Source organism: Cervus canadensis, chromosome 18, assembly GCF_019320065.1.
Source record: "Cervus canadensis isolate Bull #8, Minnesota chromosome 18, ASM1932006v1, whole genome shotgun sequence".
Classification (NCBI taxonomy): Eukaryota; Metazoa; Chordata; class Mammalia; order Artiodactyla; family Cervidae; genus Cervus; species Cervus canadensis.
Genome location: NC_057403.1, coordinates 50,504,932 through 50,527,648, shown reverse-complemented (window position 1 = coordinate 50,527,648; position 22,717 = coordinate 50,504,932). Strand labels below are relative to the sequence as shown.

Here is a 22,717-nt window from a genome sequence, read left to right as displayed (position 1 = left end):
AAGCAGCTCTAGGTGACACCCCCACGTTTCCATCCACAGGTGACGTGACAAGCCTGCATAAGCTAGTCACATCTGGGACTAGCCTGGCCCTGCACAGTCAGAATTTTCCTGAGGAGGGAGGCCTGGAGGTCCTGTCTGTGTGAACTTGAACTCTTAGTCGCTGGATTGGGGCCGGGGTGGGGGGTTGAGCAGCAGCCACGTGCCAGCCATGGTGAAGGAGTCCCAGGTCCCAGGGACTAGCATGGCTAACGGACCAGGGGTGCAGGGCACTGGCACACACACCTGCCTCCCTTCTGGGTCCTCGCCAGCAGCCTTTCTCATCTGAACTCTGGAACCGCAGGCAAGAAGGAAGAAAGACTACATTCTACGTGGACCAGTCACCTTATCTATAAACGGATGGATATCGACCTTCTAGGGCGACGTAAGAACTCAGTACAGGGATCGGCCTGGTGCCGCAATCGGAGCCGTCTGACTGACCGCGGCCCTTTGCTCTCCTCCGCCAGGGTGGGAGGACCCATTTCCACAGCAGATCAAGATTATCTTGCCCTCGCGTTTGGAGATCTGCAGGGCAGGGGTTCTCAAACCTGCCTGCACATTCTAGTCCCCTGAAGATCCCACGTTGGTATTTCTAGGGGTGAGTCGTCGACCTTCACTGTAAACCGCTCCCCCCACCCCCGCCCCGGGAGGTTATGACACACGGCCAGAGTGGCGAGCCTCCACGTTAGACCACGGATTCCCCTATCCAGACGTGCGGAAGAATCACTGGGGACTCACTAATGACGACAAGGTCAAATTCCCAGGGCGGACCCTAAGGGTCGGTTTCAGCCTGTCCGGGGAGGGGGAGTCCAGAGGACCTTCATCTTCAGCATGTCCAGTCCGCAGCTTTGGGAAGCTCCTCAGCTTGGAGGCGCCTACTTCTAAGCAGGACAGAAGGGTCTCGCGGGTAGCCTCAGAGGCAGCCCGCACAGGATGGCCCCGTCTGCCCCAGGTGTTGCCTGGCCCCGCCCCCGGCCCGCCCAGCTGACCAGCACTCGGGGCTGGAGTCTCAGAGCCCCACCCCGCCCAGAAGACCCGGAGACACCGGCCCGTGGAGGCTCCCAAGTCGCGCGAGAACTCGCCCGGAAGTGTCAGAACCTTTTCTAATACTATCGACAACAGAGAGGAAGTTCCGCAAGGCAGCAGCGCGCAGACGCGACGCGCCAGCCTCGCGCCACCGCGCCTTAAATGCGCAGGCGCGCCGGCCGCTCTCTTTTCTGCTCTTCCTTCTGCCTGTCTCCAGACGTCAGCGGCTGTTGGGTCCTATGTCGCGCCGGGCCCTCCGGAGGCTGAGGGGGGAACAGCGCGGCCAGGAACCCCTCGGGCCCAGCGCCCTGCAGTTTGTCCTTCATGATGACGATGATGTGGAAGAAGAATGCCCAAAGCGGGGTCCAGGTGGCCGGCGCCCCCGGGGCGCAGGGAAGGAGGGAGTCCGAGTCAACAACCGGTTCGAGCTGGTGAGACGGGGTTACCTGGGGTGGGGGCAGCAGGTGGGGGCGGTGTGCGAGGCGGGTCCGTGACGTCACGGGGCGGGGCGATGAGGGTCTGGGCTGCAGTGGGGAGGGCGGGGCGAAAGGAGTGGGAGGTGACCTAAGGCCAGGGGGCGGAGCTACGTTGGGTTTGTTCCGCGGTGAGGGGAGGGGCCATAGCATTCAGGGGCGGGGTAAGTAGGGTCCGGGCTGCCGCGGAGTGGGCAGGGCCTGTCTTGGGGGCGGGACCGCGGTGTGGTGGGCGGGGCTTCATTCCCATAGACTGGGGCTCCAACTCTGATTTCAGGGTTAAGTATCTCCCCCGCGGTGCCTTCGCAAAAGTTCTCACAACCCAGGACTCTGCCTCTCCCTTGCTCGTCGCTTCATCTCCCACAGCAGGTGCCAGGCACCGAGGAATAACGCCCCCACCCTGGGTTCTCCAAAGCTCTGGCTTCAGACTGTAATTTTATTTTTTTTCCTTTCGGCTGCGTGGCTAGTGATATCTTAGTTCCCTGACCAAGACTGAACCTGGGCACTTGGCACTGAGAGCTTAGAATCCTAACCACTGGACTGCCAGGGAAGACCCAGCTGGGTCTGTAATTTTGCATGTGCTGGTTCTGGCTCCGCCGACTGCCTGTGTGGCAGGTAGCATGTCTGCTTCCTGTGCCCAGCACACACCTGGGGCTCCACACTACCGCCGAGCGTTCGGAGGAGTAGCAGTAGGTCTGAAGGTCTGGAAGAAAACACCTCTCTCTTGGTCTGGCTCCCAACTTCACAGGAAGGTGGCACGTTAGGACCTATCCTAAGACAATGGAGAGTGTAGGCCGCCCATCCCACATGGGAAGTTTGGTTTAGAGGTTGTCCATGTCTCTCTAAGGTGAGAAAGCCTCACTCCAGTTTCTGCTGGGGGTGGCATGAAATCTCTTCAAAATCTCTGGACTCTCTGTCCACCTCTTCTGAGCCTCCCTGCACTCTTGTTTCTTTTTTTTTTTTTTTTTTTTTTGCACTCTTGTTTCTTGTCATTTCTTTCTTTGTAACTTTTTATTATGGAAGATTTCCAACATATGCGAAAACAGAGTGTTACAAGTAACCTTCATGTTCCCCCTACCAAGCTTCCCTGGCTCCCCACGCACAGCCGCGTCTGGTTGTTTTACCGCAAGGCTCTCATCACATCATTTATCCCTAAATTTTGCAGTTACTTTTTGACTTGTCCCAAAACCCTTAGGGCTTCTTTCCATCCCACTTGTTCACAGTCTGAAATGGGTTTGTGCTGGAGTTGGCCATTTTCACAGATCTTCTGTCAGGGTAATTTCACCTTATTCTGACATGCTCCAGGTTTAGTGTCTCTCTCTCTCTTTTTTTTTTTTTTAAGTCAAACAATATTAAGTTATTTGGAGAACATTCACACATCCCAGGCACTGCTGTGATGTTGTGTGCCTTACTGTCTGCCCAGGTCATGTTGTCCCCATTGTACAAATGAGGTAGTAAGTGACACTCACTGTGTAGATCCAGGCTTGATGACTTACAGTTGTACTCTTAACGATCCCCTGGTATTTGTCTCTGAGGCATAGTTAGTGTCCCTTCTGAAGAAGAAAGGAAAGTAGATGGATGGTAGGCCAGGGTATGTGGGATAAATGGGGGAAAAGGCAGGTTCTTCTCTGTGTGAACAGAGGGAAAGGATGCTTATGTGGAGCCCCAGGAACTCAGGTCAGGGGACCAGCAGCTGCACCTGTCTGTCTGTGCTGTGTGTGTTCCCTTGTGCTTTCCGGTAGGACACTGATGTGGCCGGCACAGACCTCCATCGTGGTCTCTGGATTCACACCTCACCTCCCATCATCCCCTTTAGATGTTCTGCAGACATCTCAGACTTGGTGTGTCCAAGTTTCAGCTGCCTTCTGCCTCCTCCAGCCCTCCCTGACTGTTGAGGGAGCTCCACTCTCCTGTCACTAAGGCCAGCAGCCTGGAAGTACCCTTGACCTTTCTCTCTCACACACCACATGCAGAGCCTGGTAAGGCCTGTACGGCTCCAGGCACAGTGCCTGCGGGGTGGCCATTGCCTCCGTGCGAATCATTCTGACCACTCCCGCTCATCCTCTTGTCCTCTGCAGCCTGTCTGGATGCAGTAGCCACAGGGATCCTGTCAGGCCCACGTCTGCTGTCAACCCTGCTTCCTTATAGCCCCCAAGGGCCTGGGTCATGTTGCTCATCTGCTGGAGCCACAGGCCTGAAACACAGGTCTCCCGCCATCCCCTCTGCCTGGGACATGCTCTGTTCCCCCGTCGCTCACTTCTCAGGCTTCGCTCAGATGTTGCCTTCTGAGTCTTGCTCATCCTTCCCAATTTAAAATTACATCCCCTTCCCACTCCCGTCCCCGTTCTTCTGATCTTTGTCCTTTTCCCATGGAGGTTTATCACCGAGCAGACCAGCCAAGTTACCTCCATGTTCTTTTTATCTCGTGCTGCTTGCCTCCCTCTGCCTTGTGAGAATGGAGACTTCATTGTTCCCCAGTGTTTCCCCACCCCCGGAGTGGCGTCTGCCCCTGTGGGTGTGCAGAGAGGTCCTCTGAGGCCAGCCAGTGAGAGCCTGCACCTAGCTTTACGGTCAGAAGGACGCAGATTTGCATCATGGCTCCACATGTCCTTACCTGTGAGAACTCGGATGGCATTCCTAACCTACGTGAACATACATGTCAGCTCCCCTGCTTCCTGCCTCATGGGATTGTCACAAGGGGTCAGTGAACTCCATGCCAGGCACACAGCACTCAGCAGATGTTGGTACTGAATGATGTTAACAACCAGGAAAGGGTGTAATAGGACTTAAGTGGTTCCCCCACCATCCCTGGGAGTGGGAAGATCTCTAGGGTGTCTGTGACTGAGGCTGTTCTCTTTTCTGGCTCTTGAGTGAGTTTCCTTGGCCTTCGATTAGAAATCATCTGCCCTACCTCATTCCAAGTGGTTTTTGAAAATCCATTTTATTGAAATATAATTTATATGATAAACATGCCTGTTTTTAGAGTATAGTTTGAATTTTGCAGCATAATGTACTGCAAAACTGTTAAATAGTGTTGTGTAATAGAACTTATTAGTGCTTTGGGGTCAGGGACCACTTTGACAATCTGATAAAAACTATAGAAACTTTTGAAAACTGTCAAATTTTACTCTATATCATTGAAAAGTTTTAGCAAGAAGACCATTTTTCTCCAGAGAATTGCATGAGTCTGTCTCTCTGTTTTCATGTACAATGCATTCACCAGTCTCTGAAAGAAACCTCAATTATAAAGAAAATCTAAATTATGTAATTAAATAAAAACAAACTTCTTTCAAAATAAGCATCATTGTGCAGGTTGCTGTTGTTTGAGTTGTTCAGTGACCGTCGACTTGCCAATATATGTCATCTTCATCTTTGATGTCCAGTTCAGGAGCAAAACACCTGGCTTTATATTCACAAATGTGTTTAATATCAGGTGGTGTTAGAACCTCTATAGCTTTTTTCACTGGTCAAGGGCACATTTGGATGAGGATTACCATAGTTTTCTAAGATTCTTCGTGTTAACGTCATGTCACATCAATTGTTTTATCCGTAAGTCTGTGAGAAAACCTTAGCAGAGATGGCCTCATTGATGCCAGTGTCTACCTACAGTAGACAGTAGATGTACCTACAATAGACAGTAGATGAGGCTTTGTCCTCCTTGACTACATACCATAGGAGTACTCTGTCAGTATTGCAGAGGTTTAATGTTTTCTCTCTTTAAATGGAAAAAAGAATTAAAATAAAAGGCTTTTTGTCTTTTTCGACCTGCAGGATCTTAGTTCCCTGATCAGTGATCAAACCCAGGCCCCTGCAGTGAAGGCACTGAACCCTAACCGCCAGGAATTCCCCAAAAGGCTTATTTTTGTAGAGCCAAAAATAATCTACCAATAAACCAAGCAGTGCATTAATAGAAACAAAAGTAAGGTTTTTACTTCCAGTCCTGGCAGGATAACTGGTACTGAAATAGCCCTCTTGCCCTAAACAACTGTAAGACCAGCAGAACAGTGAACTAATTGTGTTCAGACATTAGACAACAAACGTTGGAGGTCTCAGGTCCCCAAGACCCCCGTGCCAGCTTTTTGCTTGGAGACAGTCTCCAGAGATTAGCACAGGAAGGCTTTCCCAGCAGATCGCTGTGCTCTCGGTGAGTCGGGGAGTGGGAGGTAGACTAGATTTGGGGTTTGCAGAAGTGGCTTGAGTTACGGGAGAGGGAGCTGGAAAGAGGGAGTTCTAGAAGCCTGCTTGGAGTCTTGGGCTCGATACCTAGCTGTTTAGGCATAGAACAACCAGTGAAGAAGGGACAACACCAGAGATTGACCACCACTTGAGCTCTCGGGCTTGGGAAGACATTCAGCTCTGACCAGCCAGAGCAGAGAGGCCTCAAAGAGAAACCTGGTGATGAGTGGAGGCTTCCAAAAGGCCTTGCTATAGGAGTAGGGCACAGTTACCCTCCAATGAAGAATATCCTATACCCATCCTAAGATAGCCTAAAAATACAGTTCAGAGGAATTGTGCTAATCTGCAAGTAAATTTACTGCCTGCCTAAACAAATGTCAACACTGTTAAGGAAAACTACAAAATCCAGTCACTCGGCAGTGTCACATCATGACAGTCAGTGCCCACTAAAAAATTCCAAACACATGAAGAAGCAGGAAGATGTGATTTGTAACCAGGAGAAAAAGCATTCAGTAGTAACAAACATGCTGATGACAGATGGTAAAATCATATGCAAGCCTAAGACAAGATATAAATGTGTTCAAGGATTTAAAGGAAATCATGAACATAATGAGGGGAAAAAATAGGGAATCTCATTATAGAAGTAGAAACTATATAAAAAAAAGAAACTATAAAAGAGCAAATTACATAAAAGAAAATATTTACTATCGAATGAATAACCAACTCAGTGGTCTGAGTAGCAGATTAGATAATTGAGAAGAAAAGATCAGTGATCTTGAAGTAAGGGCAAAAAAAACCTACCATCTAACAATCCAGAAAGGGGGAGCGTGCTGGGAAAAATTAGTCTCAGTACTTTGTAGAGCACTATCAGGTTGTTTAATGTCTGTAATTGGAGGAGCAGAACGGGAGGGGTTCTGCAGAAAAAGCCATGGATGAAATTGTGGTATAAAAAGTCTCAAATTTGACACTGAAGAAAACCCCATAGATCCAAAAAGTTCAACAGACTCCAAGTGGGATACGATTTAGCAACAGTTTAAATCATAATTGCTGAAAGCCCATGGTGAAGAAAAGTCATGAAAGAAGCTGGAGGTAAGAGACAGGTTGTCTATAGGAAAGCAATTACTGACCCACTCTGGCTCAGAGGGGGTCCGCATCCTTAAAGTGCATTCTCTGTCCAGGGAAATGTTTATCACAAACGATTGTGAAATAAAGATACTTTCATAAACACAAAAGCTGAGAAAAATCATTGCCATAAGGCCTACACTAAAAGAAATGTTAAAGGAAACTTCATTTTGAAGGTAAATGATACCAACTGGTAATGTAGATGTATGTGGCGGAGTGAGGAGTGCTGGATATGGTGATACAATAATAAAGTGTACAGTGTTTTTTAGTGTTGAAGTTTCTCTTAAAGGTAATTGGCTGTTTCCCTCTTCTTACTCTTTATTTACCTAATGGGGTTTTGATATTCTTTTATTTTCCTTTCTGTGAATGTTGTCAGTTCTTTGTGCATTGAGCACGAGGACATGGGTTCACTCCCTGGTCTAGGAAGATGCCACATGCTGAGGGCCATGTAAGCCTGGGAACCACAACTGCAGAAGCTCATTCACCGTGGAGCCCATTTTCCACAACAAGAGAAGCCCCAGCAATGAGAAGCTCAAGCACCCTAACTAGAGAAAGCCCATGTGCAGCAATGAAGAGCCAGTGCAGCCAATAGTAAATTAATTTTTTAGAAAAAGAATGAGATGACCCTCAGAAGCTATACACTGTGGGACTAGGCACAAGAAGACACTGGCCTCTGGGTGCAGCGTCCTGGGACAGGCAAAGTCATAGTGGTGAAAAGCCTAGGACTCAGCAGCCTGAGCAGGGCTAGCTGCCAGCCAGGGTGTACCGTGGCCCGTGTTTCTGGGGTCATGGAAGGGCCTTGTCTCTCGACCAGAGTTTGGGTCACACACCTCCTCCAAAATTTGTCCTGTACATTCATTTCAAAGAGCTTCAATAAAAAGTTTCCTACCCCCAGCAGAGATCCAGCTCCTCCGCATCCTCACTATTAGTGTGCTTTGCGCCCTGTCATACTGTGGATCCCAGAGTGCACACCAGCAGTGGACAAGAGCCTCTGGATGTTGGCATCTATTTGGGACCTTGAAGCTGATGACCGACCTGGAGGCTTCTGGATGGCGAGTCGGACACGTCAGGGTGCTGGACAGAGGTGCTGGGCCAGCACTGGCCAGTGTGGGTAGCAGTGAAGCTGCCGGTGTGCAGAGCCCTTTGCGTCCTGTGTGCACAGTCAGAGATTTCTTTCCAGGGAAGTTGACCTTGGCATGGAGCTTGTTATTAATTGAAATTTCTCAAAACTTTCTCAGAGCTTCCAAAGGGGGCTCAAAAATGAGACTTTGAAGGAAGTGAGCAGGACTGAAAAGAGAACCAGTCCCTAACTTCCCAGAGGTGCAGAATCCTGGACAAAGTGTGCGGGCCATTCCTCTAGGACCCCTGCCACAGAGAAGAAACATCAGAACACCCTTCCGGTACTTCCTCCCTTGGTGGTGCTGATGTGGGGAGCAGCCCCCCTCCCTGTCGCTCCCCATTTCCAGTCGTTGAAGAGCTATGAACGTGAGGGACAGGCAGCCATCACACAGCCTCACACTTTGTCCCTGCCCCATGGGAACCTCTACTGTTGAAGACAGGAAACCAGGGCACCCAGACAGGCGTATGTCCCTCCCTGAGACCTTCCGTGGGAGCCCGGGCCTACGGGAGCAGGCAGTGCACGGTTGCTGAGGACGTCATCCCAGTTTTGTTTTGAAATCATCTTAGGGCTCCGGGGTTAGAGTGGCTTTTATTTTTTGTTTTTTGAGCTTTATGTTTTTCGGATGTTCTGAATCGAATGTGGTTTCATTTCTCTATTTTTGGACCTCAGCAAAGCAGCGTGGGCCCCTCAGATCTGGCTCTTGGAGCCTGGTGGTTGCTGCTTCGTTGCCTCTGGCTTGCTGGTTCATTTACTGGCCAGAGGGCCAGAGCTTGTTCCGTGACTTGTCCCCGCCCCTCTCAAGAGTGAGGGTGTGCATCTTTCGGGACCTACCATCCAGCATCAGGTCCCTAAGGTTTGCATGCGTGCGTGCTTGTGGTTTATCCCTGTTCACTACCAACTGAGGTCCCATCCTTAACTCGTGCGTGTCACCCACCTTCTCCCCAGCACTGGTCCTGTCTGCTGGTGTAGACTGGCTGGCTGGAGTCCAGGTGGGAAAAGGGAGCAGTGAGGCGTTAGCTGAGCGAGTATGTTTGCAAACCGTCTCTGGAGTGGTGCTCGGAGGGGGAGCACTTGTCACTGCTGAGCAGATGACGTGGCCACATGGCACCCTAGCGTTCTCTGGGGACCCTAGGCTGGTGATGTTCATGGTCCTCCCCTTTGTGACCTCAGTGATCTGACATGCACCCACCCCTCCAAGACATGCATGTCTCAGATTCACCTTTGTAATTGATGACTAGGACCCAGCCCTAACACCCTTGCTCCCCCATCTTTGTTTCCAGATAAACATTGAAGACCTTGACGAGGCACCTGGGGTAAACGGGGAGAGGACGGACTGTCTGCTCGTGGATGCTGTGGTGTCAGGGAACAAGAGGAGGGCCCAGAGCGGGCACTCAGAGTCCACCAGGGGTGGCGACGCGGCAGACACGGCAGTTCCCTCAGAGCAGGTGTGGCCCACCCTCCATCCCGCTGGCGTGCTCCGAGGGCTGTTCTGTGACTTGCCCAGCTGCCTGGATTGCCTTGGGGGCCATGATCAAACTTGCATGGACTCCTCGAGACTAGTGGTGGCTGGGGAAGGGCCATAAGCAGGGGCCCCTAGGCACGTCTCCCTGGAACAGGGCCTGCCTCCCACATTCTGGGTGTGTTTTTTGCGACTGGGTGGATGCTCCTTGAAGCACATAGGCTAGGTTAGGGTTGGATGAGAAGGGGTCTCCTAGGAGGCCCCTCATCATTCACCTGGCAAGTGCTCACTGCAGGCCCATCTGTGCCCTCCAGGGGCCTCTGGTGCAGCTGGGCACCCGACTGGTCTTGGAATGTTGGGGGCTTCCTTAAGGACCTTTGCACTGCTGGAAGGGAGGTGGCCGGGTAAAGGCACAAGAGATCTTGAGGCAGGGGGCCTGCTAGTAGGGGGGCTCTGCTGAACACAGTGGGGAGTGGCTGACACGGTGAGGCACGGCAGCCGAGGGCAGGTGGGTGTATGGTCCAAACCCCATGAGTTGTCAGGGACTCCTAAGAAAGGTGGGGTGAGACCACAGTTGGGAAGGCTGGGGGAAGGTCAGCTGCTGGAGAGAAGCGGGTGTGTTCCTAGGGGATTCAGAAGGTGGGCAGCTGGATGACAGGCCTGCTGCCATATTCCCTTCAGCTGACTCCCCTACTCCAGCTAGTTCTTGGGTTTAAGATGTCCTCGTCTCTCTCCATTGAGAGAAATGTGCTTCTTTTGTTAGTCCAATGCAAGTAGCAAACTCCGCAAGAAGAAAAGAAAACAGAAAAATAAGAAAAACGCAGGAGAAACCTCGGTATGTACAGCTGGCAGATTTCCTCTCTGTTCTTTTCTGTTTCTTGAGGTGGTGTTGAAAACAGGCCAGTGTTACTTGATATTTTGTTGACTATTCAAAGGTTGGGGGAAATTAGTGAGCTTGTTCACTTAGATCCCAGAGGCTTGGAGCCGTCTGTGCTGTCCATTTTCCAGCAAACATCTGAAACAGTGCAGACTCTGAGTCCCTTCCTGGTGGTCCGTGGTTCTGACTGTCCATCTTATGACACACCTCTCCTTTGTCCTCACTGTACCTGCAGTACATGGTGTTCGGATTGGACTGTCTTTCAGGAAGGCGACACGATATAGTACTTGCTTTTAGTGAAAGTAGATTTTGCTGTTGATTGCTCCGTGTGGTGATGTGTGTCATTTGGGATCTCAGGAGAATGGCCTGGAGGACATTGACCGCATCCTGGAGAGGATTGAGGATGCCAGCGGTGCCAGCCGCCCGGGCCCGCCCCCCCTGAGCACCAAGAAGCACGTCCTGTACGTGGAGCACAGGTGCGGCCTCGCCGAGTGAGGAGGGGGATGGCTGGTGCTGACCCATCAGGACCGTTCTCTAGCTCTCTGTGCCTGGAGTATATGACCTCCTCTGCTCCTGTCCCTGCTGCCAGCTGTGGCCTCCTTCCTTCCTAAGGCAGGGAAGACCCCTCGGTCTCATGCCCAGCGAGTGGTGGCCAGCATGGTCACGGGCTGTGTGGTTGCAGAGAAGGTCAGCCAGCAGGAGAGCGATTTTTCCCGTTGGGTTCTCATGTGACTTTCGGACATTCCCAGGATTGTTGTCAGAGCACTCATCTTTGTTTTTTCTCTAAAATTTTCAATTCTCTAGACACTTGAATCCAGACACAGAGCTGAAAAGATATTTTGGTGCCAGAGCTGTCCTTGGGGAGCAGAGGTAAGATCACCGCTGTGTTTTCACTGAGTGGGGAAGGAGAGGGGCTTTAGAGCCACAGTGACAGGCGGACCCCTCCAGGGTCCAAGGGGAGTTGGAGAGAAGTCTTGTGGCCTCGCCCTCCGTCCCTCACTGCCGCTGCCCATCAGGGTCCTAGTTTTACAAAGCCTTGAAATCTCAGCCAGATGCATTTTTGCTTTGCAGTCTAGAGCAACTCTGACTTGGAGTTCGGGTTCTGACAGAAGTCTGATCTTTGTGAAGTGGGTTCTGTGGCTGCAGCCGTGTGTTCAAGGCCATGGGAGCACCCACAGTACTGCCATCCCAGGCTCCTGTGGGAGGGGCTGTTCTGCCTGGCGCTCCCTTGCAGGCCCGGCCCCAGCTGAAGGAGCTTTCCCTCGGCCCAGACTTTATCTTTCAAGTGCATGTGTTTCTGATTGTAGGACTCAGTGCTTCTGTAAAACAGCCACTCATCCAGCAGCTCCCGTCCGGTTGTCTGCTGTGCGTTCTGGGCCCGCGGGTCCTGCTGTCTTTCACGTGCCTGGTTTGCGTGGCTGAGCTCTGGGCACCATATACCAGGGCACGGGTGCTGTATTTGACAGCAGCCCCTGCTGGCACTTGGTGTGGGGGTGCCACCCGCTGCCCTCTTGAGAGTTGAACCCCCACCCCCCGCCTGGGTGTGGCTTCCTGCTCTGGATCCATGGTAGGCGTGGGAGGCTTTAAAGCCTGTCGTGATAACAAGATGAAAAATAGTCATGTGTTGAGTTTTGTTGGTTTGGTTTTTCTTGGCCTTGTTGCTCACCATGAGGGATCTTGGTTCCCCAGCCAGGGATCAAACCCATGACCCCTGCAGTGGAAGCATGGAATCTGAGCCATTGAGTTTCTCATTGTGTTTGCTTTATAATTTGCTTTTATTTTTGGTGTTCAGTTATACAGGACACAGGGGTCTCTGATTTTGTCTTCTTTTTTGGAATATTAAGGAAGAACGTTTTTAACTCAAAATGTTCGTCTTTTTCACCTGGGCTCCCCTGGACCTGACCTTCCACCTTGCTTCCTTGTGTCCTCTGTTTGCCATCTGCCTGGTCATTCTGTACCACATCTTTACATGTTTGCCTGATCGTATTTCTGTGCAAACTACGTTGTTAGTGTACTAGTATTTAACAGCTCTGCATTTATGTTTTCAGTGGTAAACTGTACTTTTTATCCCATTTACTCCTTTGAACACTTAAGTCCTGTGTACAGGCTCCCCTGAGAAGCTGTGGTCTCTCCTGGGCCCCTGGCCACACGCGTCTCTGGCCCTCTCGGGACTTCCAGGTGCCCTGTGCGCCTCACCTTCTCTGCTGCTGGTGTCTGCCCCGCCTTGGCGCACCACCTCCCAGGGCAGCCTCTCCTGCCTGCCTAGCAGCTCCCTGCAGGGCTGGACCCTCCCTCAGATTCCTAGACAGGACAGTCCTGAGTATTTGGTTAATTCTCCTTTGTATACCTTACCAATCACCCAGAACCAACCCACATTTCAGTTTCCTCCAGGTTTTGACCACTGTTTTCTTGAAGAGTTGTATTTTCTCCTGTAGTTTTTTACTTTTTTTTTTCTTTTTTGAGTAAGTGGGATTTTTAAAAATTTATTTGGCTGCATTGGGTCTCAATTGTGACATGTAGGATATTCATTGTGGAATGCTGGATCTTTGGCTGTGGCCGTTGGGCTCCAGAGCGGGGAAGCTCAGCAGTTGTGACATGCAGGCCTGGTTGTCCTGCGACCTGTGGGATCTTAGTTCCCTGACCAGGGATCAGATGCATCCCCTGCATTGGAAGGCGGATCCTGAACCACTGGACCACCAGGGAAGTCCCAGTTTTTTACTTCTCTGTTGGAAGAAGGGGCATACTTTTTCATCTCATTCCTCACCCAATCCAGATTCTTACTAATTTTTTTTTCTTGATGAAGTAATTTAGATAATCAAAGAATTATGCAGAGAAATATAGACAAGTCCACTAGGCCACTGCTGCTCAGTTCAGTCATGGAGGAGAAAGCCTTTGGTGTGACCCTGGCTGAGGGGAGGGGCTGGCGCCTGCAGCAGAGAACACCCCCCATAAGAGGTTGGGAGAGGGCTGGGGGAGGGAGCCGGGCCACGGCCCACTCGTGCTTGTGTGTGTGAGGCTGGCTTTCTTTCTCCAGAAGTGTGCTGGTGTTCGGGCACCGATGCCCCATCCCTCTGGGGTTTGTTGGTGGCCCCTGCTCAGTGGGTCGTCATCCAGGGAGGCCAACGCATCTGCAGGTCGCTGCAGGCTCCCTCTCTCCTTGTTGTCTTCACATCAGGTTCCACCTTGTGCTGCTTTTTTGCCTTTCCTGCTGTTTCACTAGCCTGAGTTTCCTGTTTTTCTTACCTCTGCGTGTGTGGTTTGGTCGCTCGGATCTCAGTCTGCAGTCCCGTCTGGCAGCCTGACGGCTATTGTCCAAACAGTTTATATTCTGTTCTTGCCCACCAAGGTAAAGCCGTGCCCTGTCCATTCTCCCCAGGCCGCGGCAGAGACAGCGCGTGTACCCCAAGTGTACATGGCTGACCACCCCGAAGAGCACTTGGCCCCGGTACACCAAACCAGGTGAGGGAGTGGGGCTGCCGGGGGCTCCAGCGTCTGGGCTCAGACCCCACCCCCCGTCTGTCTTCTCAGCCGTGTGGTAATCCGCTTTTCTCCACCTTCTCCCTTTGTGCTGTGGGTCCTGCCCCACAGGAACCCAGCAAGTTCATTCTTAAACTGTGCTGTTCTGTGTTCTGTTCACGCTCACAAGTGCACAGAATTCAGAGATCAGCAGCAAAGCAGAAAGGTTTGGATGTAGGGTAGTGCCCTGCTGGGGGCTTGGCTGTGTGGCATGAAGGATGGGGACGCCCTGGAGCCTGGGGTGCCCTGCAAGACCCCTTGTGCCCAGTAAGGACCTGGTGGGCACCTCATCCCCCTTGCCCTTCCCTCCCATGTTCCCAACAGTGGCCCCTGACTGCAGGCAGAGGACACATTGGCATGGGGTCCTGGTGGGCTGGAGTAGACTCTGTCAGAGACCGTGGCTAAGGGCATCCCCAGACCCTAACGGGTCTCACGACGGTGCTGAAGGAGATGAAGTTGTCAGGCTTCTCAGACCCTGGACCCGGCACCCATCGTCACCGTAGGAGCAGAGGGTGTCATGAGTTAGCAATCCCTGTCGCCTCGGGGGTGACATCTGGATCCCGACTTTAAGCAGACCATGTCCGGGGCTGACCAGGTGTGGTGTGGGAGGCGGGCTCTGCATGTCCCCCTGTTGTCCACGTTCCTGGGGGGAGAAAGGGTAGAAGGGGCATCGGAGGTGTGGCCTGAGCTGCAGGTAGTCGGCTCTGGGCATCCTGACGTGGGCAACCCCCACCCCAGGTCTGTCAATGCGGCTGCTGGAGTCCAGGAAAGGCCGCTCGGCCTTCGCCTTTGAGCACAGCGAGGAGTACCAGCAGACACAGCACAAGTTCCTGGCCGCCGTCGAGTCCATGGAGCCCAACAACATTGTGGTGCGTGGGTGTCCTGGCGTGGTCCTGGGGGCGTCCGGAGGCCCGGGGCCTGCCTGGGTATCATCAGCGCACGCCACCCCCCTGCCATAGGTCCTGCTGCAGTCGAGCCCCTACCACGTGGACTCACTCCTGCAGCTCAGCGACGCATGCCGCTTTCAGGAGGACCAGGAGACAGCACGCGACCTCGTGGGTAAGGCCGTCCAGCAGCCAGCGCCTGCCTGCATATAGGTGGGGACGCTCTGTAAATAGAGCTTTATGGATCTAGTGTACACACAGCTCTTCAGCCACCCCCCTGCTGATTCTGGGTCATTCCCATGAGGCGTCAAAAAGGACCTTGACCATCAGCCTTCACCTCCCCTCCCCCGCCGCTGGCAACCGCCAGTCCATTCTCTGTCTCTGGACTGTCCTGTAAATGGAATCACAACCCTGGTGTCTCCGTCTGGCTTCTTTCATTTATCACGATGTCCTCAGGGTTCACCTGTGTGAGCCCTCTGTCAGCATTTCATCCCTTCATTCATTCTCCCAGCCGGTTCCCACCCTGGCTCCCGGGAGTTGGCCCCTGGGGGCTCCTGGGTTTCTTGAGGGGTGTGGCCAGGTCCTGCCTCCCTTTTGGGTGTGACTGATGCCCACTGTGTGTCTGTTGGCCGGCAGAGCGTGCTCTCTACAGCATGGAGTGTGCCTTCCACCCCTTGTTCAGCCTCACCAGTGGGACCTGCCGGCTGGACTACCGCAGGCCTGAGAACAGGTGAGCCGCCCGCCCGGGTGTCTGTGGGCCACACTGTGTTCCCTTGCAGGGTCGTAGGCATCATGACGTGAGGTCCGGACAGTCTGTGAGGGGCACCACTGGGATCCTAGGATATCTCACTGTGTTTAAAGCTCGGATGCAGGAGGGCTGGGCCCAGGGATGGACAGGACCGGCCGGCCTGGGGTTGATGCTCATGGGCAATTGGACAGAAACCATCAGCCATTTCACCACATGGGACCTGCAGTTGTACTTCCACTTGTGTCTGGACTCAGGGTCCTCTGGAACGCCTGTGGGCAGGTGTGCATGCTGGCGCTGCGATCGCAGTCATCATGTCCACGTGCGGTGGTTGGTCACATGCACATGTGGGACCCTCTTCCTGTAGATGCCCCTCCCCCAGAGCCCCTGCTCGGCAGTGCAGCCTCCCACCTGGGCCTCTGCCTCAGGGCCCTGCACATGTGGGCAGGCTCCACAGCCCAGGCTCCCTCTCCACCCTCCTGTCATGTCGCAAGTGGGCTGTGTCCCCCAGCTGGGGGCTGTGCTGGACCCCAGGGCACAGGGCCGGTCCTGAACTTTCTTGTGTCTAGTTGTATGAGCTCTTTCCAGTGAAACTCTTAGTTCTTTGAGGTGCTGAAAACACTGACCTTCCTGGCATTAGCAGGCACTTACAGGGCAGTGGTGACAGTTGAAATTTGAAGATAAATGAAGATGGTGATTACAGTTTAAGGTGTTAAGTCTCTTCCCTTAAAAGAGAGTTATTTTTAAGAGAAAGCCCGAGAAGATGGAAGTCTCCACTAACATATCAGCTTGGTTTTCTGTCCGTGCTCCCACACGTGACTGCAGACAACAAGCAGAGTCACCTTCTCTGCAGACAGGACCCTGGCGAACGTTGGCGCTGATTAGGCCACATGGGATACGCCAGCGAAGCCCGCGGGCAGAGGGTGGACGCGGTGTTGGACGAGGCGCCGGGCGACGTGCGGTGCGGCCTGCTGCCGCGCTCATTCACGAGGAACTGTCTTGGGTCTAGGAGCTTCTACCTGGCCCTCTACAAGCAGATGAGCTTCCTGGAGAAGCGGGGCTGCCCACGCACGGCGCTGGAGTACTGCAAGCTCATCCTCAGGTAGGGGCCGCCGCTGCTCCCCGGCCCGGGGCTGTGGCCCTTGGGCGTCCGCGCCAGCCCACTCTGGGTTTTGTCTCCCTCTGCCTGCCCTGCTCACCATGCTGCCTCCTCCTGGAAGCCTGGAGCCGGACGAGGACCCCCTGTGCATGCTGCTGCTGATCGACCACCTGGCCTTACGAGCGCGGAGCTACGAGTACCTGATCCGCCTGTTCGAGGAGTGGGAGGTGGGTGTGCACACAGGCCAGGCGGGGTGGGGCCTCCAGGGAGGCTCTGGGGTAGACCCTAGTGCTCCTGCCTCTCCCTGCCTCGCCACCTGCTTACAGGTGAGTGCAAGCGCAGAGAAGGCCTGGGGAGGGGATGGCCATCGGACCCCTGGACACATTGGTGCTGGAGGGGTCTGAGACTGGGCAGGAGTGAGGACACCAGCAGTCCCATTGATGACCTTCACAGTGTCTTCACGTGCAAGGGTTGCTGTGTTAGGCATGCTAGATTGCATGTAAGGTATTAGCATCAATTTTACCCGTTTTCTTTTAATTTGCTGCTAGAAACTGTATACTGATGGTGTGCTCCTGTTGGGTGGTGCTGTCTCGGGGGACACCTCCGGTCAGGAGTGGGTAGAAGCAGGAGGTGACAGCCATTACTGCTCTTTGAACTTCCTCATAGCACATGCCGGTGTATAATTGAAGGCTAGCTACATGGATCCTTTCGAACTCTGGGTCTGTGGTGTAGTTGGGCGAGGATCCCCACCCATGGGGTCTAGCTCACACAAGTTCCTGAGGTCACAGGAACACAGCTGCAGGGGCTGCCCCTGAATGTTTGGGGTGAGACCGTGACTTCATCCTCACAGAGCATCATACATCGTGTGTGTTCTGCCATGTGCCCGTGGGCAGGGCGGTGAGGGCCAGGCGTCAGCAGCTGTGGAGGTGGGGGGTGGTTCCACTGCCCAGATGACCCTGAGCCTTGGGAAGGTGGGCATCCGGCCTTTTCTCGCTCACCCGGCCTGCCTCTGTCCCTACACCCGGGTCCTTTTATTTGCCTTTCTGCACAGAGGAAGGGACAGCTTGCCCATGGAAGCCATGTGCCCGTGAGCATCACCTTGAAGCCCTTCCCCTTCCCCTTGTAGGCCCATCGGAACCTGTCCCAGCTCCCAAACTTTGCCTTCTCTGTGCCGCTGGCCTATTTCCTGCTGAGCCAGCAGGCAGACCTCTCTGAGCAGGAGGTGAGCTCCGCGAGGGAGGAGGCCTGTGTCCGGATCCAGCAGGCACTCACCATGTTCCCCGGAGGTGAGTGTGCCCTGCAGCCCCAGGCACGAGTGGGTCCCACGCTGGCCCAGCTCCCAATGATGCATCTGAAAGCCACGTGTGCTCTCGGAGCATCTGTGGCTTAGGGTGTCTTCAGATATTGACAGTTCTAGCAGAACTTGTCACCTGAAGCTTATGCTTCCAGGGAGAGGGCACTAGGCTGGGTGTGACAGGAAGCAGGGTATCTGTCCTTGTCCTGAGGACCCAGTTCTCGCTGGGTGAGGAGCTCGGGGTCGGGGTTGCCCTGGGTTCTCTCTGATGACCTGCCGGTTTCCAGGGGCCCCTGAAGTCTGTCTGTGTGGGTGGGAACAGGGCCTGCCACCCCATCGGGCCCTGGTGGGGTTGCAGTCCTGTACTGTGTGTAGTTCCCGAGGGGCTCCCTCCCCGGTGGCGAGCCTGCCTGTGGGTGGCCTGGTTGCTTGGGGCTTCCTGCTCATCTCGATCTGGCTCCATCCACGCGTGGGGCTGCCTGGCTGGGTCTGAGGGGAGCTCACCCTGCCCCGTTGAGACCCCTGCACAGGGAGGTCACCCGCTTCATGGGGAAGCCCCATCGGGCAGGCGGGCAGCTCTAGTGTTGCGTGTTCCCGGGAGAGCGCTGGGGGAGGGTCTCTGATGACAGCATCCAGCGCACGTGCTCCAGAGTCCTGGGTGAGCCTCCTCAGCCTCAGCCCCTCAGGGTGCCGCCCTGTTCCCCCACAGTGCTCATGCCCCTGCTCGAGTACTGCAGTGTGCGCCCCGACGCCACCGTGGCCACGCACCACTTCTTCGGGCCCGACGCCGAGATCAGGTACAGACTGGAGGTGCCTGGGGCCTGGGGAGCAACCACCTGGGTGTCAGCCTGGGGCCGCCGCAGCATGTCTGCTGGGCGAGCATAGTGTTGCTGTAGCTGTGCATGTGGTCCAGATGCCTTTGTTGCCACCTGCTGCCTTTTAAAATTTCTCATGATAAATGAAGAAAAACCTGTGACATGGGAGCCAGGCGCCTCAAGGCTGGTCAGTACACCAAGGCGGGTCCTCAGGTCTATGTCCACAGGTGCACACATTCTCTGAGTGTTTATGTTGGCATTGGGAACTTGTTCTTAGTAAGGGTGCTCGCTACACAGAAGGAAATGCCTGGGGGCCCTGCCCTGGGGGCTGCGTCCCGGGGCAGCAGCCCCCTTGGGGCGGCCTCCTTCTGCTCCAGGTTGCCAACAGCCTGGGACCCCCAGAGCACCAGTGGGCCCGTGGAGCCGGCCCATGGGGTCTCACAGTCCCCGCTGCCCACAGCCAGCCGCCTGCCCTGAGCCAGCTGGTGAGCCTGTACCTGGGGAGGTCACACTTCCTCTGGAAGGAGCCGGCCACCATTAGCTGGCTGGAGGAGAATGTGCACAAGGTCCTACAGGCGGTGGACGCTGGGGACCCTGCCGTGGAGGCGTGTGAGAGCAGGTGAGCCGGGGCGTGGAGCGAGCAGTGCGGCGGGCCGGCCTGTCTCGTGGGGCCTCGGCCTCCTGCAGCACCACCCTTGTCTCCCGGCCCCAGGCGCAAGGTGCTGTACCAGCGGGCGCCCAGGAACATCCACCGGCATGTGGTCCTGTCTGAGATCAAGGAGGCCGTGGCCGCCCTGCCGCCGGTAAGGAGCGGGCTGACTGCGGGCTTTGTCCCTCCAGCAGCTCTGCCCCCAGGTCATGGTTCATGCAGAGCCCCCTGAGAGGCAGAGCCATGCCTGCAGCTTCTGTGATCTTACGGGGTGCAGAGCGGTGACCCGATGGCTCGGGGACCACGGCCTATAGCCAGCAGCCCTGACATTTGGGGGGAGTCACAGCACCTGTGAGCAGAGTCCCTGTGATCCCCACACATGTGCTTGTCCTGGGTTCACCCCGATCCTCAGAGCAGACAGCCTGAATGTCCTGGTGGACGAAGCCCCCAGCCCCAGACTTCCCCGACAGGGAATGTGGCCCACTCCCAGCAGAAATGTCCAGTCCAGAGTCGAGTCAGCTGAAAGCAGCCCATGCTGTTTGTCCCTTTCCGTAGGATGTGACCACACAGTCTGTGTTGGGCTTCGACCCTCTGCCCCCTCTGGACACCATCTACTCCTACGTCAGACCTGAGAGGTACTTCTTGCTTTGCTCCTGGCCTTGCACTGCTCCGAGGTCAGTGCTGGGGCTTGGAGGGTCTCAGAAAAAAGAGTCAGCCTCTGCAGGCCGTGTTTTTTCATGTATCTGTTCACCCAAGGCCGTTTCTCTGTCAGGTTCTGGAGCAGGTGGTGGATACAATCGGACATGGGTATTGAATCCAGGAGTAAATGTAGTCAGAGCTGGTGTAAGAACCTGGAGGAGACAGCCATGAGCCTGAGGTGTGGGGGGTAGCTGGTTTCCCATGGGAGCCTCAACCCGTGCAGGGCCCCAGGGACAAGCGTCCAGCACAGCCAGAGGCTGGGAAGGAGGCCCCGAGGCCCGATTGTCCAAGCTGCTTCAGAATCGTGTTGGAGACAGGCTTCTTTCCCTTTCCTTATGGCCTTTAGCACTGAGTGAGTAAGTGCTTCACTTCACACAGAGCCCACCTCACAGTCCACAGTCTGGGAGACTCAGACAGACTTTCTCATGTCCAGGGCTCAGGCGGACGTATTTTTTAGATCCAATCTTTTTTATCTCCTTTGAAGTATAAAACTTAGAGTACATGTTCATAAGGAAATACAGTCCTCAGATAAAATGTCAGTGGGTTAAGATGGAAATTATTAATGATGAGTATCAGAAGACTCAAAACCAAGCTGGCATGTGGGGGTGTGGTCCCACTAAGGACAGTTGGGGGCCATCCTGGCTCCAGGTGCCCAGAAAGTGCAGGAGGCCCCCGAAATGCACTTGCTAGCATCGTCTCTCACTGCACAACTCGGAGGGAAGGACACTTGGAAACACAGCTTTTCTCAAGATGCGGTGGGGCTCGACTGCAGTGGCCCTACTTTGCCCTCTGCTCAACCAACCTCATTCCAAAGGGCCAACCCACTCTGGATCCCCTTTCCCCTCAGGCCCCAGCCTCCATGGGGGTGCCCTCCCAGCCCACCGGGCTTTTCTGACCATCCTGACTCCCTCCTGCAGGCTCAGCCCCGTCAGCCACGGAAACACCATCGCCCTCTTCTTCCGCTCATTGCTGCCCAACTATACCGTGGAGGTACGTGGCGTCAGCCCACGGGGCGCCAGCCTGAGACCGGGTGTTGGGCCTGGAGGCCTGGCTCAGACAGGTCTCATTTCCACAGGGGGAGCGACCGGAGGACGGGGGGCCCGGGGGTCTGCACCGTGACCAGGGCCTGAACAGACTGATGCTGGCTGTGCGGGACATGATGGCCAACTTCCACTTCCACGACCTGGAGGTGCTGCCCGAGGAGCACCCTGAGGGCGACGGGGAGTGGGACTGAGTCCAGCGGGGCGCACGCCCCAGCGCTGCAGTCATGCTCCGGGTTCTGTTCTGGTCGGATCGGCCAGGTCGCCACCTGCTCTGCTCTTCTATAAACTACGTGGGTTGCACTCTGCCGCGTGAACTCTTCTTTCCCAGGGCTGCAGTCGCCGCCCCCAGCTCCCCTCACGGGCAGGACCTCGCCGCCACTGCCATGCTGCCCTGGGGCATCACAGGGCCAGAGTCCACGCTGGCTTCAGGGGACACGGGTGGGTGTGGAAGCCAAGAGATATGTCTTGGGAAGATTGCTCATCCTGGCAGCTCTGGGGAGTGAACGAGGCAGAGACTGGGGGGCACTTGATCTGGGGGCAAATGGACTGAGGGGTGGAGAGGGCGAAGACCAAGACGCTTCATCCAGATTGCGTCCTAGCACTCTTGAGTGACAGCTCAGAACCACACAGGCCGCCTGTGACCGAGGACGCTGTGTGGTGGTGGAAGGATCCAGGCCACTGAGGTTGTGAGTCCCACTGGGTACTCTTGTCTACTGAGCACCCTCCCTGCCCTGACCTCTGCCCACAGAGGCTGCCTGTGTGCTCCAGGGCAGCATCTGGGCCCCAGGCCGGTCAGTGTGGCAACAGTGTGACCCAGTCGTCTCCCGTCAACAGCCACCCAACTCCTGTCCATGGCCCATCTTCCAGGAAGTCCAAGGCATCCTAGTGATGTGAGCTCACCCTCCAGCCGTTCCCAGGTGAGGGGCACCTGAACACCTGGCAAGGACAGGGCCCTTCAGACATGATGCTGTGAGCTGAACTTCCCACCATCCACACCTAGCTCCAGAGACCAGGCATGCCCTGGAGCCATACGGCCCCCACCAAGGTGGCCTGTGGTGGACTTTGGCCAGTAATACAGTCTGCTGAGGATCTTTTGGGAAGGGGCTTGTTCTCTGAAAATGACAGGCAAGCAGGGAGAGCTTGGTGCCCTGCCTCTTTCAACCTTAAATACATTTAGGTGGGGGTGTGATGTATGGAGCTACAGCAAGATGGAGCAGCCATCTTGCAACCAGCAGTCCAACTTTACGATGAAGAGCCAGGGTCCTGGGATAGTGAAGCAAAGACTGGGCCCAGGCCTGCTGCCCACACAATGCTTAGCCATGCTGCTCTGGCTGCTAGAGTTAGACAGCCAGGGCCCTTACATCTAGACATCTGTGCTATAAAGTCTCACCTGACCACTCAGACCTTGTGTTGCTCATGGATTGCTATTGTACTCCTTGCCACCAAGTCACACCACACCTCAGGTCTTCAGCACAAGCACCAAAGAACGGGCACAAAAGCCCCTCCCTTCCCCAAGTTCAAAAGAAAATAGACAGTTCTTGAACCAAGACTCTATGACTCAACTCTGGGCCAGGCCTTCCTGAGATCTTCCTGCGGGGCGGGGTGGGGAGTGGGGGTGCTGGCAGCACATTCCCCGTGGCTGCCCTCGGGTGACCCCTTGAAGGCGGGCCGCTGTGGTGTGACT

The 22,717-nt window shown here is 54.7% G+C and overlaps 1 protein-coding gene across 1 annotated transcript; it reads left to right on the top strand.

The window, feature by feature from the left end:
• Positions 1-1,199: 1,199 nt before the first annotated feature.
• On the top strand, positions 1,200-21,338 carry TCF25 (transcription factor 25). The gene is made up of 18 exons (XM_043435552.1): positions 1,200-1,493; positions 9,234-9,398; positions 10,176-10,247; positions 10,647-10,765; positions 11,094-11,159; positions 13,666-13,748; positions 14,544-14,674; positions 14,765-14,864; positions 15,326-15,419; positions 16,444-16,536; positions 16,655-16,760; positions 17,660-17,819; positions 18,537-18,624; positions 19,103-19,261; positions 19,355-19,445; positions 19,847-19,926; positions 20,908-20,980; positions 21,066-21,338. The coding sequence occupies exons 1-18, from the start codon at positions 1,302-1,304 to the stop codon at positions 21,222-21,224; spliced, it is 2,031 nt and encodes a 676-aa protein (XP_043291487.1). The 5' UTR covers positions 1,200-1,301; the 3' UTR covers positions 21,225-21,338.
• Positions 21,339-22,717: the final 1,379 nt, after the last annotated feature.